At 64.5% G+C, this 12,494-nt stretch overlaps 1 protein-coding gene across 4 annotated transcripts in view; it reads left to right on the top strand.

Moving 5' to 3' along the window:
- PPP2R3B (protein phosphatase 2 regulatory subunit B''beta) overlaps positions 1 to 12,494 on the top strand; it is a 43,854-nt gene that overhangs the window by 26,150 nt on the left and 5,210 nt on the right. For 3 of the 4 annotated variants that reach the window (XM_045089236.1, XM_045089235.1, XM_004768347.3), the window contains 8 exons: positions 3,677 to 3,780; positions 4,064 to 4,166; positions 4,762 to 4,836; positions 5,764 to 5,850; positions 6,635 to 6,791; positions 8,703 to 8,751; positions 9,437 to 9,526; positions 9,745 to 9,920. In XM_045089236.1, the coding sequence (XP_044945171.1) occupies positions 3,677 to 3,780; positions 4,064 to 4,166; positions 4,762 to 4,836; positions 5,764 to 5,850; positions 6,635 to 6,791; positions 8,703 to 8,751; positions 9,437 to 9,526; positions 9,745 to 9,920 (841 nt within the window). The remainder of the gene's footprint in view (positions 1 to 3,676; positions 3,781 to 4,063; positions 4,167 to 4,761; positions 4,837 to 5,763; positions 5,851 to 6,634; positions 6,792 to 8,702; positions 8,752 to 9,436; positions 9,527 to 9,744; positions 9,921 to 12,494) is intronic. The other variant, XM_045089237.1, reaches the window with a different exon arrangement.

The raw sequence follows: 12,494 nt of genomic DNA, 5'->3' as shown, positions 1-12,494 counted from the left end.
TCCCCCTGGCGTGGGGCCTGCGTCCCGTCGGTGACGCTCCCACAGGCAGACCGGTCCCCGACACCCCTGACTGTCACCTGAGCTCCGTTCCGTTCTTGTACTGCCTCGTGGGGACGGCAGAGACCCCAGAAGGCGGGGACGCAGCCCCCCGGGCCGCTGCATTTCTGACGCCTGTCCCCTGTCCCAGATTGTCACTGCGGCACTGAGCGAGTGCCGCAGACCCTGGGGGTTCGCACGCCCCTCTTTGGGGCGGATAGAGCTGCAGGGCAGAGAAGAGGCACACGGGGTGACTGCTGGGAGGGTCCTGGGCATCAGAGCTGCGGTCCTGCTGGAGCCGGGCGCCTCCCCTCCCGTGCTCAGACGCCTCCTGCACCCGAAATTCTGCTGCCCTCGTCTTTACTTCCACGTAGGCCTCCCTGTGTCGCCCCGACGCGTCACGATCCTGGTGTCCGTGTGCGTTCCTCCACAGAGCAGGGCACGGGGCTGGATGTCCCCAGCGTCTCGGCACCTTGGTCTTCCTGCTGCCCAGGGCCACCTCGTTAGGACGGCAGAAAGACGTGTCGGGCCGCACAGCCCGCGGGAGTCAGGAGCTCTGGGTCCGGAACCGCAGGGAAAGACCCAGTGTCTGAACTGGGGATCCCAGCACCCCTGTCCCTAGGAAAGTAGGAGGGTCTGAGACTCGCTGTGCCGGGACGCGGAGCGGAGACCAGTGTTGGTGTTTGTTACGTCACACACGACGGCGTAGCGGATGCTGAGTACGAGGACCCCGGCGCGAGAGGCCACGGGCGACCCGATGGCCCTCACGCCGCATTCCGGGCGCGGGAGCCACGGGTGCGGAGACGGGCTTGCTGGCTGTGCAGGGTCAGGGTATGCGGAGATGGGCGGTCACACGCCCCTCCTCACGGTGGGGACAGACGCACGGTTTAGGCACCAGCGTGCACTCTGCAAAGAGCAGATCTTTCCGAAAAACCGATAGAAAGCCAAGTCTCACCAGGGTGCGCTTCCTCCCTGTGGTGACGATTTGGCCTTTCTACAAACTCTTCTTTTCTGTGTCTTGCGTGGAAGGGGTCACGGTTCCCGTTCGCTTCAGGAGGTGAACAGCTTGTCCTGAACGGCAGTGTAGGGCACGGCCAAAGCCTTCCAGCTGTCGGATGGTTGAGACCCGGGCCCGCCGGTGCATCCTTACGGGGCGGTGCTGACAGCCTCACGTGTGCGGACCCCTTCGGGGACCGATGTGTGGAGCCAGGAGGGGCCACGGTGCCATCACCGCCCGTCCTGCCCGCTGCGAGTGTCCACACACGCACGGGAACACCGCCCAGAGCGTGGCGCCCGTGTTCCCGGCACGCCGGGGGTTCTCTTCGGCCCACTCCCGGTCACGGCTCCCGGTCAGCAGCCCGTGCTCTGTTGGTGTCCAGGTTCGCCTCTCACGCCGTGGGCACGGGAGTCGTCCCGCGCAGCGCGGCGTCGTGAAAGCCTTCCACACCGGCGTGGGACGCTGCTCTGTCGGTTCTGCCCAAAACTCGTGCGTGGTTGTGGTGGCCGCGGCTTCTTCCGCGATATGGCCCCAAACCGCCCCCGTCCGAGGGCGTGGATCTGCCCGTGGGTCCGTTCCTCGCTGTGCGCGTGCACACCCGGGCGCTTGCCTCGGGGACATCCTGAGGAAGGCCGCTGCGCACCTTCTCGGCCGCGTCCTGTGGGAGCGAGCGTGGGGTCTGCGGTTCCTCCCGGAGGACGGCGTGTGGCCTGAGGGACTGGTGGCCGCTCTCCGTCCTCCCTGCGCGGCGGATCTCCACCGCAGCCACACCACTTCCTCTTCCTCCGTCCACCCTGCCCGGTGGCTCCGTCCCCCGGCTGTTTGCGGAAGCTCCGTGTCACGTCCAGGCCGACACGCGGGCTCAGATTCGTTCCTGCGGGCGGTTCCGGTCTGTCCGTGCACATGTGTTTGCACGTCCGTCATGAGCGCGGACGCTGACCACGTTTCTCAGCCAACGGGCGTCTGCGCGCTCTGTGCCCGTCTCTAGCTCTCGGGGGCTGCGTGCGTCTTCCTCCTCGACGGTCGGTCTTCAGCACCGCGCCCGTGGGTGCTCCTTGTGCTGGGCCCGGGTCAGGGTCTGAGCGCGTCCTCCTGTGCTCACTGCAGCTCCCGCAGGAGGCTCTCCCTTCGCGACCGAAGGTTCTGTGCCCTGCGGGAGGGACGTCTGCTGCCGTGAGGTCAGGAGCGGCGTCTGCCCCGTCCTCCTGCAGAAGAGCATCTGTCCCGGGCTCGGGTCTGTTCAGGGCCGGGAAGCGTCGTGCGTTGACCGTCGTGGCCGGTGGAAGAAGCCCCCCCCACCCTCGCCGAGAGCGCGTGTGTTCCCCCGGAACGGCAGTACGGTCTCTGTCCCGAGTCGCTCCACGGGCTCAGGCTCCGTCCTCACGGTTCCCTGCCGTGGTCCGTCTTCCCCCCTTGCTCGCGCGTGCCAAGAGTTCGCGGACGTCACTCTGCAGTGAGCTTTTAACGCCCTCGCTCCCCGTGGGGGCTTGTGAGTGAGCCTCGGTATGTGCCCCGACGCCGTGCCGCGTGTCGCTGCGGGGCTGGGATTCCGGCCGTCGCCGGGATTTGCGGCTCATACGGGAGCCGGCGTTGGGGCTCAGCCCGGTCTTCAACGTCTCCCGGCCGTGCCGTGTGGATGGCTCAGTGCAGATGCCGCGGCGCCGGTTGGATTTGACGGGTTTCCTTGTAGTTTACGTCACGGAGCTGCTAGACATTTATTTTTCTTTCTTTTTTAAAGATTTTATGTATTTATTTGACAGAGATCACAAGCAGGTAGAGAGGCAGGTGGAGAGAGCAGGGGAAGCGGCTCATCACCGAGCCGAGAGCCCGGTGGTTTTCCAGATTCAGCTTCCCGCAGGCGTACGGCTCGGTGCGCGTCTTCGGTGGTGTCCCTTTGGGAGCGGTTAAGCCGGTCACGGCGCTGCAGCACGTGTGGGCACGAAGGAGCGGAGCGTCCACTTCCCGCGTCCCTCACGCGTGTGGGGCCGCGAGGCCGGCTCCCGTTGGTCTCTCCTGTTCTCCGTCTCGCTCCTGGCCACGGCTGCGGACGGCTGCTGGGATTTTTAGGTCTTTAAAGAGCTGACTTCCGAGTCCGCTGATTGACCGTCGGAGCATCTGCGTTCTTTTCCGTGCACGTGGGCCCGGCCGGCGTTCGTTTTGTCCCGTGTTGGAGGAAGAGCCTCGGCACACGTGCTGACGCCCCGCCCTGTGCCGGCGTGTGGACGTTCCGGTGGCTGGGATTATCCGTGTCGCGTCCCACGCCCTCGCTCGATGCCGTCGGTTCCCTCCCCGCGGGGACCGTGAGCCGCTGCTGGACTCGCCCGCTCCGGGGACCCGCTGGCCGCCGGCTGCCGGACTGGGTGCCGGGCATGGCGTGGGCTGTTTCGTCCCTGAGCTGCGTTCCTGTCACCTGAAGTGACAGCGGCACAAGGGCTTCTCGCTCTCCCTGGTGCATGGGACGGGACGGGCGTCTCGCGTCCGGAGGGAACGCTGAGCTCCTCTGCGCGGAGCTGCTGGGTTCGGAGGTCCGGCCATCTGCAGGGAAGGCGGCCACGAAATCCCCGCGGGAGCGTGCTGCCGCGATAGGGGCCGTGGGGGTCCGGGAGGCGCTGACGGCCGGCCCGCTGTGCCCCTCTGCCGCAGGCCTGTGGCTGCCCGCTCTACTGGAAGGGGCCGCTGTTCTGCTGTGCCGGGGGAGAGCGCACGGGCGCCGTCTCTGTCCACAAGTTCGTCGCCATGTGGAGAAAGTGAGTCTCGGGCCTGTGCGCTGGGGGCGGGTGCCAGGAGGGGAGGCGTGTCCCCAGCCCTGCGTGTCCCGGGGCAGCTGCCGCAGCACGGGCTCGCACTGCTGTGGCCTAGACAGCGAGAGGACGGAGCGGAGCCCTAGGCACGTGGCACGGTGTCCTGTCCCCTCCGGGCCAGCGCGTGACCACGCTCCGTCCAGGGCCCGTGCCCGCCCCGTCCCCGTGCTGGGGGCGGCCTCGCGGGTCTGGTGCGTGGGCGCCAGTGGGACGTCCTCCGTCCTCGCAGGGTCCTCCAGAGCTGTCACGACGACGCCGCCAAGTTCGTGCACCTGCTCATGAGTCCCGGCGCGAACTACCTGGTGCAGGAGGACTTCGTGCCTTTCTTACAGGTGCGTCTGCGTCTGCCCCGCTCCTCCAGCCGCCCCCGTGTCGGCCCCACACGGGAGCCAGGGGTCGGGCTCCCTTCCCTAGTCCTGCTTCCCACAGAGGTGGCCCAGGGACCAGAGCCTCGTGCGTGCGATGGAGCCACGTGGGCCACGCGGTGTCGGGGTGTGAGCAGAGGGACCACGGGCAGCTCAGAGCACGAGGCCACAGAGACACGAGTTGTTTTGTCCTCGGATCGTCCGTTCTGAGTGCCAGGGTTATTCCGGCATGAGACCTAAAGGCCACGGGACCGTAGCACATAAACCGAGGGCATCTAAAACCTCCCTGGGGACCTCGGTGCGAGCCCTTGTGTCTTCACACGCGTTGAGTCATGGTCAGCGGTCGGAGATCACGGGGCTCGCTGTCGCGGACCGGGGCCGTGCGGGGATTCACAGCCTCGCTCCTCTGGGTTCCACCCTGTGAGCCGCCGTGGGGCCGGAGGGACCCGAGCGCAGCAGCCCCGTCCCTGGGGAGGCGGCAGGGGCTGGTGACGGACGCGGGGGCCCGTGCTTGGCAGGCACCGTGCGAGTCCCTGCGTACCGTCTTGTGTTCCGTGTGCAGGACGTCGTGAACACGCACCCTGGCTTGGCCTTCCTGAAGGAGGCGTCCGAGTTCCACTCTCGCTACATCACCACCGTGAGTACACGGGCGCGGCCGGTGGCCACAGGCCCCGTTCTACCCGGGCACCCACGGGAACGCGCGGCCTGGGCCTCGGGCTGTGACCCATCTGGACCCCCATGTTCTCACCCACGAATGAGATGTTGGTCGTGCTTGCAGGGCGGGGCTCGGCACAGGGTCTTGAGGGGCAGGTGGCCCGGGGCTGGGCACGGGTCTTGAGGGGCAGGTGGCCCGGGGCTGGGCACGGGGTCTTGAGGGGCAGGTGACCCGGGGCTGGGCACAGGGTCTTGAGGGGCAGGTGGCCCGGGGCTGGGCACGGGGTCTTGAGGGGCAGGTGGCCCGGGGCTGGGCACGGGTCTTGAGGGGCAGGTGGCCCGGGGCTGGGCACGGGGTCTTGAAGGGCAGGTGACCCGGGGCTGGGCACGGGGTCTTGAGGGGCAGGTGGCCCGGGGCTGGGCACGGGTCTTGAGGGGCAGGTGGCCCGGGGCTGGGCACGGGGTCTTGAGGGGCAGGTGGCCCGGGGCTGGGCACGGGGTTTTGAGGGGCAGGTGGCCCGGGGCTGGGCACGGGGTCTTGAGGGGCAGGTGGCCCGGGGCTGGGCACGGGGTCTTGAGGGGCAGGTGGCCCGGGGCTGGGCACGGGGTCTTGAGGGGCAGGTGGCCCGCGCTGACACAAGCTCCTTCAGCGCCTCCCGTGTGTCCGGACGTCCGTCGCCAGCCAGGGTGGGGGTGGGGGACGTCCCGGAGAGCCGTGTGCTCTCCCTCCCTGAGGGCAGCTCCTGCTCAGTCTGGGAGCCCATCTGGGCTCTCGGGAACGTGGGTGACCGCGCTGCCGGCCCCGAGGTTCAGAGGCGCTTGCGTGCACAGCCCAAGCGTCCGGCGCGCGCCGAATGGGAGCCGCGGCCTGGCCGTGCCCCGGCTCTGCTGACGGCCTTTCCTCCTGCAGGTGACACAGAGGATCTTCTACTCCGTCAACAGGTCCTGGTCGGGGAGGATCACGTGCGCCGAGCTCCGCAGGAGCACCTTCCTGCAGGTGGGCGGCCGCCCGGCGGGCTCGTGGGCCTCCGTCCGTCCCCGTCCATCTGTCTTCTGTCCGCGGGTCCCTCCGCCGCCCTCCGCCGTGGACCGTCCACCCACCCTCTACCTGTCCATCCGTCCTGCGTCCTGCGTCCGTCTCATCCGTCCTGCGTCCATCTGTCTTGCGTCCATCCGTCCTGTCTTCCGCTCTTTCCTGTTCGTTCTCCGTCTTCTCTCTGCCGTGCCTTCTCCCTGCTTGCGTTCCCCATGTCTGTCCGCCGTCCGTGCTGTCCTGCCGCCACCTTGCTCTCCGTCTCCGGTCCTGCTCCATCCGGTCCTGCTCCTCCCGGTGTCCGTCCTTCCGTCTTGCACCACCGTCTGTCCGTCCTCCGTCCGTCGCCCATTCGTGTCCCGGTCTGCACGCTCCCCGCTCCGTCTCGACCCAGTGACCGTCCCCCATGCTGCAGGACAAATGACCCCTCGGCCCCGGGGAGCACGGTGTCCTCTTCACTGGGGTTCGGGGCACACGTGGGCCATCACGAGGAGGGCGGCCGTCCGCCCACATAAGGAGGCCCGAGGCTGTGAGAGGCTCGGTGCCCGCGGGGCTGCCGCGTGTCGCCAGCAGGACGCGGGCTGAGTCTCGAGCACAGTCCCGACGGCAGCGCGTTCCCGACCTGGATGCTGAGCTCCCAGCCCCGGGCCCGGCCTGACTGGTTCTGGGCTCTCCGGGGACCCCTGGGCGGTCCCCCCCGCGGGAGACCCGGCTGCCGGGACAAACGCTGCGCTGGTTGGTTTGGCAGAATGTGGCGCTCTTGGAAGAGGAAGCGGACATCAACCAGCTCACAGAGTACTTCTCCTACGAGCACTTCTATGTCATTTACTGCAAGTTCTGGGAGCTGGACACGGACCACGACCTTCTCATCGATTCCCAGGACCTGGCCCGGCACAATGACCACGGTGAGTGCGCGGCCTGTGGGGGACAAGGGGACCGACCGCAGCTGGCCGCTCGGCACCCCGCCCCGTCCAGTACCACGGGCCGTGGCCAGCTCCCCGGGCCCGCGGCCCGATGTGTGAAACGGCCTGCCCCGGTCTGCAGGAGTGCACTGTTCCTGCAGGACGTACGTACCCCGGTCTCCGGGAGTGCACTGTCCTGAAGGACATACGTACAGGAGACGCAGGCTGCGCACGCACGATACACGGGAGGGACAGGGACACACGTGGTACGTGCAGGACACACAGGGTGGGGACAGACGTGGGTCACGATACACACGGGACACGGAAGCGCACACGCGGGGTGCTGACCCTCCTGCGTAAGGAGACTCCAGCCGTTCGAGCGCTGGTGCCTGCGGGGTTGCCTATGGCGCTAGCGGCCACCAGGCTGAGGCTCGGGTGCGACCCTGTGACAGGAAGGCAGGCAGACGAGGTCAGAGCTGACCCCGTCCCGTGCAGCCCACAGAGGCAGGTCTCCGTGGAGGAGCCGTGTGGTCAGTGTTGGCACGTGCGCATCCGGGCGAGCGGTCCCGGTCTGTGTGGCTGCTCCGACGGGCCTGAGGGGACAGCGGCGTATCCTCAGAGCCTCCGTCGTCGAGGACGTCACGGACCGTGTCCCGGGAGGGCTGTACGGGAGTTTGTACGGGAGTTTGCAGAAGGGCTTGTGAGAGGTGACCACAGCCCGGGCCCGCCCACAGCAGGGACGCACCCTCCCCCAGGGTGCCCCTCCGCGCGGGGCAGGGCCGTGTCCCAGGGCAGGGTCCTTCCAGCTCCTGGGGCTCCAGGCGTCCCTGGGCCTGTGGCCGCGTCCCTCCCGTCGCTGCCTCCGTGTTCCCGGGGCTTGTCCTCCGCGTCTGTGTCTCCTCTTACAAGAGACGCTGCGTTCAGGGCCTCCCTGATCCGGGATGGGCTCATCTCAGGGCTTTCTCTGGGTCCCGTCTGCAAAGACCCGTTTCCCTTCACGGCCTCGTGGCCACATCCCAGGAGTCGGGATCTGGCCGTGGTTTTCTGGGGAGGCTCCATTCAGCCTGTTGTGACGCCCAGTCATGGTGTATCGGGCGACATCCACGAGGCGTAGGATGCGTTGGGAGATGGGGAAGAGGCGGTCTCCGTTCCTCCGTCCTGGGGTGCCGGGCTGGGGAGGCGCCGAGCTGTGTCCCTCCAGAATGGCCTCGCGGGAGGCGCGTTCTGCGGGACTCCCCAACGGCCCGGAAGTGCAGGTGGGGTCTTTACAGAGGTGGTCACAGTTACCAAAGGTCAGTAGGTGGCCCTGATCTCCCAGGACGGGGCTCTCACAAGAAAAGGGTTTGTAACACAGACACACAGAGGGACGACCGTGTGAGGACGTGGGGAGCACCCGGGGTCTGCATGGCCCGGAGCGAGACCTGGGGAGAGCCCACCTCTGCCCCGCCTGGGTCTCGGACTCCTGCCCGCCCCGGGACTGGGGGAGGATAAGCCTGTGTTGCTCGAGCCGCCCCGTCGGGGTGCTCTGGGACGGCTGCCCCAGCGTCCGGACCGACGCGGAGGTCTCACGTCTCGTGTGTCAGCCAACGTCAGTGACAGACAGTGGCCGTGACCGCACAGCGAGAGCGTCTGAGAGCGAAACTCGCTTGTCACACTCTGACCCGGTCTCGGCGCCCCCGGGGCAGCTGTCACTCTGCGGCTCTGACTGGGCTCCATCCTCGGGACGGGAAAGCTGTGGGCAGCGCCCTGGGGGGGACACCCGCGGGACAGGAGGTTCCCCGGGTGCCACCCCCCAGGGCTGGGGCCCGGCGTCTCAAAGCCGACCCGCCCCGCCCTGCGACTCCCGAGCACCAGCTGCCGGGCCGCGGCCGCGGGTGTGTGCGGGCGGCTTACGGCCCGACTCTGTCTCTGCAGCCATATCCAGCAGGATGATCGAGAGGATATTCTCGGGGGCCGTGACGAGGTACGTCGTGAGGGCGTCGTCCGGTGGCTGCGGCCGGGGTTCGGTGCCGGAGTCCGGTTCTGTCTCGCTCGTTCCTTAGCATGAGCTGCTTTTCGAGGGCGAGGGCCGTGGTCATGGCGGGTCGCGAGGACGCACGTGACTGGGACCTTGTCATATAAGGTCGTAAATAAGGGAGGCCACGTGCTGCTGTCACGTGAGGTCACAGGGGAGGACATCTTTGTCACAGGAGGTTATTATGAAGGGAGGCACGTGCCATTGTCACACAAGCTCGTGAGGGGAGACGCAGCTTTGTCATGTGATGTCATTGGGGGACACACAGAGTTCTCCTACTCCAGAGCGTCTATAAGGGGACATACCTCTTTGTCACGTGAGGTCATAAGAACGGGAGGCCGACACCATTCTTGCATGAGGTCATCAGTAAGGGGTGGGGGAGGACCGGCCCCACGTTGGTGGGTCATGTCAGGCCCTGGGCGTCTGAGGGGGCCCTGGAGTAGGGGCATCGGAGGCCATGAGGCAGCTGCGACGGAGGCCACAGAAGCCACCCCTGCCCCGTCTGCAGTCCCAGGCCTTCCCCTGTCAGGAGCCCAGCGTGGGACGGCCAGACGCACGGAGGTGGGCGGGGCCTCTCCCCTTGCGCTGCGCCTCCCGACTACGTTCTGTCTGTTGGTCTCGACCCTGAACCCAGGGGCAGAAAAGTCCAGAAAGAAGGAAAGATAAGCTACGCTGACTTTGTTTGGTTTTTGATCTCTGAAGAAGACAAAAAAACTCCAACCAGGTACGTATTCGATGGCTGCCCCGGAACCTCTGCCCCTCCCGGAGGCCGAGGGCTAGCGGCTGTGCCTGAGCATGGGCGCCACCAGGGGTCCACCCAGGCAAGGCCGGTCCCAGGCAGGGTCCCCACCGGGCAGGGCAGGCCTGGAGGGCGTCCTCCCTGGGTGCAGTGAGGCCCAGTGGGTTCAGTCCCCAGCTGGCGCTGACCGCCTGTGACCGCAGCATCGAGTACTGGTTCCGCTGCATGGACCTGGATGGGGACGGCGCGCTGTCCATGTTTGAGCTGGAGTACTTCTATGAGGAGCAGTGCCGCAGGCTGGACAGCATGGCCATCGAGGCCCTGCCCTTCGAGGACTGCCTCTGCCAGATGCTGGACCTGGTGAAGCCGCAGAGCGAAGGTAATGTTCCTGGAGATGGAACGCCCCATGTGAGGGGATCACCCCTCATGAGGGAACGTAGCCACGTGAGGGGACATGGCTGAGGTGATTACTCACTGTGAGCTGCGATGTCTCCTCACGTGAGGGATGCGTCGTGGGAGGAGATGTACCCCCGTGATGGGATGGGCCATGTGAGGGGGATACATCATATGAGATGTGTCCCTGTATGAGGGGACACGTACTGTGAGGTGATCTCTACCCCCCGCCCCTGTGAAATGTGATGCCCACCCCCCCATGTGAAGGGATAGCCTCCTGTGTGAGGGGACACATCATGTGAGGTGATTTTTCCCCCTGTGAGCAATGATGCCCCCCATGTGAGATGTTCCCCTTTGTGAGGGGACACATTGTGTGAGGTGGTTCCCCCATGTGAGATGAGATGCTGCCTCCGCCCATGTGACATGTCCTCTTGTGTGAGGTGACATGTAATGTGAGATGATCTCCCCTCACCCCCATGAGATGGGATGCTCCCCCCCATTGGAGGGGATGTCCTCCTGTGTGAGGGAGACACATTGCGTGAGGTGGTTCCCCCCGTGAGCTGTGATGCCCCCGTTGTGAGGGGCACATCATGTGAGGTGATTTCTCCTCCCCCATGAAATGTGATGCCTTATGTGAGGAGATGTCCTTCTGTGTGAGGAGACACCTTGTGTGAGGAGATGTGTGTGTGAGGTAACATGTCATGTGAGATGTCCCCATCTGAGGGGGCACGTAATGTGAGGTGATGTCCCTTCCCCGCCATGAGATGTGATGATGCGATGTCACCCCATGTGAGGGGATGTCCTCCTGTATGAGGGGACACATCATGAGGTGATTTTCCCTGTGAGATGCGATGCCCTCCCCCTTGTGAGGTGTCCCCCTGTGTGAGATGTCCTCGTGTAAGGGGGATACATCCTTTGAGGTGATTGCCCTTCCCCCATGAAATGTAATGCCATGTGTGAGGAGAGAAAATGTGAGAGAATGTCCCTGTGTGAGGGGACACATAATGTGAGGTGATCTCCACCCCCCCCCAATGAGATGTGATGCTCTTCTGTGAGGGGATGTCCCTGTGTGAGGGGACATGTCTTGTGAGGTGATTTTCCCCCGTGAGCTATGATGCCCCCTCATATGAGATGTTCCTCTTGTGAGGCGACACATCGTGTGATGTGATTTTCCTCCTGTGAGATGTGATGCTGCCTCCCCCCATGTGAGAAGTCCTCTTGTGTGGAGAAATGTAATGTGAGATGATATTCCCCCCCATGAAATGTGATGTCCCCCTGTGTGAGGGGACATGTACTGTGAGGTGATCTCCCCTTGCCCCCATGAGATGTGATGCTCCCCCCATTTGAGGGGATGTCCTCCTGTGTGAGGGGACACATTGCGTGAGGTGGTTCCCTTTGTGAGACCTCCCCTTTGTGAAGGGACACATCATGTGAAGTGATTTCTCCTCTCCCATGAAATGTGATACCTTGTGTGAGATGTCCTATGTGAGGAGACAGGTTGTGTGAGATGTCCCCCTGTGTGAGAGGGCACATAATGTGAGGTGATCTTCTTCCCCCACCATGAGATGTGATATGATGTTACCCCATGCGAGGGGATATCCTCCTCTATGAGGGGGACACATGAGATGCGATGCCCTCCCCCTTGTGAGATGTCCCCTGTATGAAATGGACTCGTGTGAGGGGGACACATTATGTGAGGTGATTTCCCTTCCCCCATGAAATGTAATGCCCTGTGTGAGGAGATGTTCCCCTGTGTGAGGAGACACAATGGGAGAGGATATTCCTGTGTGAGGGTGACACCTCATGTGAGATGTCCCCCTGTGTGAGAGGACACATAATATAAGGCGATCTCCCCTCCGCATGAGATGTGATGCTCCTTTGTGAGGGGATGTCCCTGTGTGAGGGGGACACATGGTGTGAGATGTCCCTCTGTGTAAGGGGACACATAATGTGAGGTGATCTCTGTCCCCCGCCCCTGTGAGATGTGATGTGATGCCCTCCCAACATGAAGGAATGTCCTTCTGTGTGAGGGGACACATCGTGTGAGGTGATTTCTCCCAGTGGCTGTGATGTCATCCCCCCGTATGAGATGTCCCCTTGTATAAGGTGGTACCCAAGGAGACATTCCCATGGTATTGTGTCCCTACTTGTGTGAGGGTAAGTCCTCTCTGTGAGATGTGAGGGGCACCCCATGTGAGATGTGCTCGTATTCGTGTGAGGGGATCCCCCCGTGTGAGATGTCCCCCTGTGGTACGCCCTCATGTAATGGACACCCCCCCCATGTGATGGGACGTTCTTCCTATAAGATGGGATGCCTCTGTGTGAGGGCACATTTTCCTTGAGTGAGGGGATTCCCTCATATAAGGAGATGTCCCCATGTGAGGTGTGGTACCCCTTGTGAGAGACACCCTTGTGAAGGGACACTCACTCAGGGAATGAACATCCCTGAGTTGGTGACGGGGGTGATGGGGAGGTTTGGTACCAACCATGTTGTCACAAGACCCCACTCAGGACTGGGTGAGCTGGTGTCAAGTGTGACCTGAGCACCCCTGTTTACCGG

The sequence above is a fragment of the Mustela putorius genome, unplaced genomic scaffold, assembly GCF_011764305.1.
Source record: "Mustela putorius furo isolate JIRA1106 unplaced genomic scaffold, ASM1176430v1.1 tig00003836_pilon_pilon_pilon, whole genome shotgun sequence".
Lineage (NCBI taxonomy): Eukaryota > Metazoa > Chordata > Mammalia > Carnivora > Mustelidae > Mustela > Mustela putorius.
Note: the sequence above shows the minus strand (reverse complement) of the source record. Positions and strands in the feature narration are given on the sequence as shown.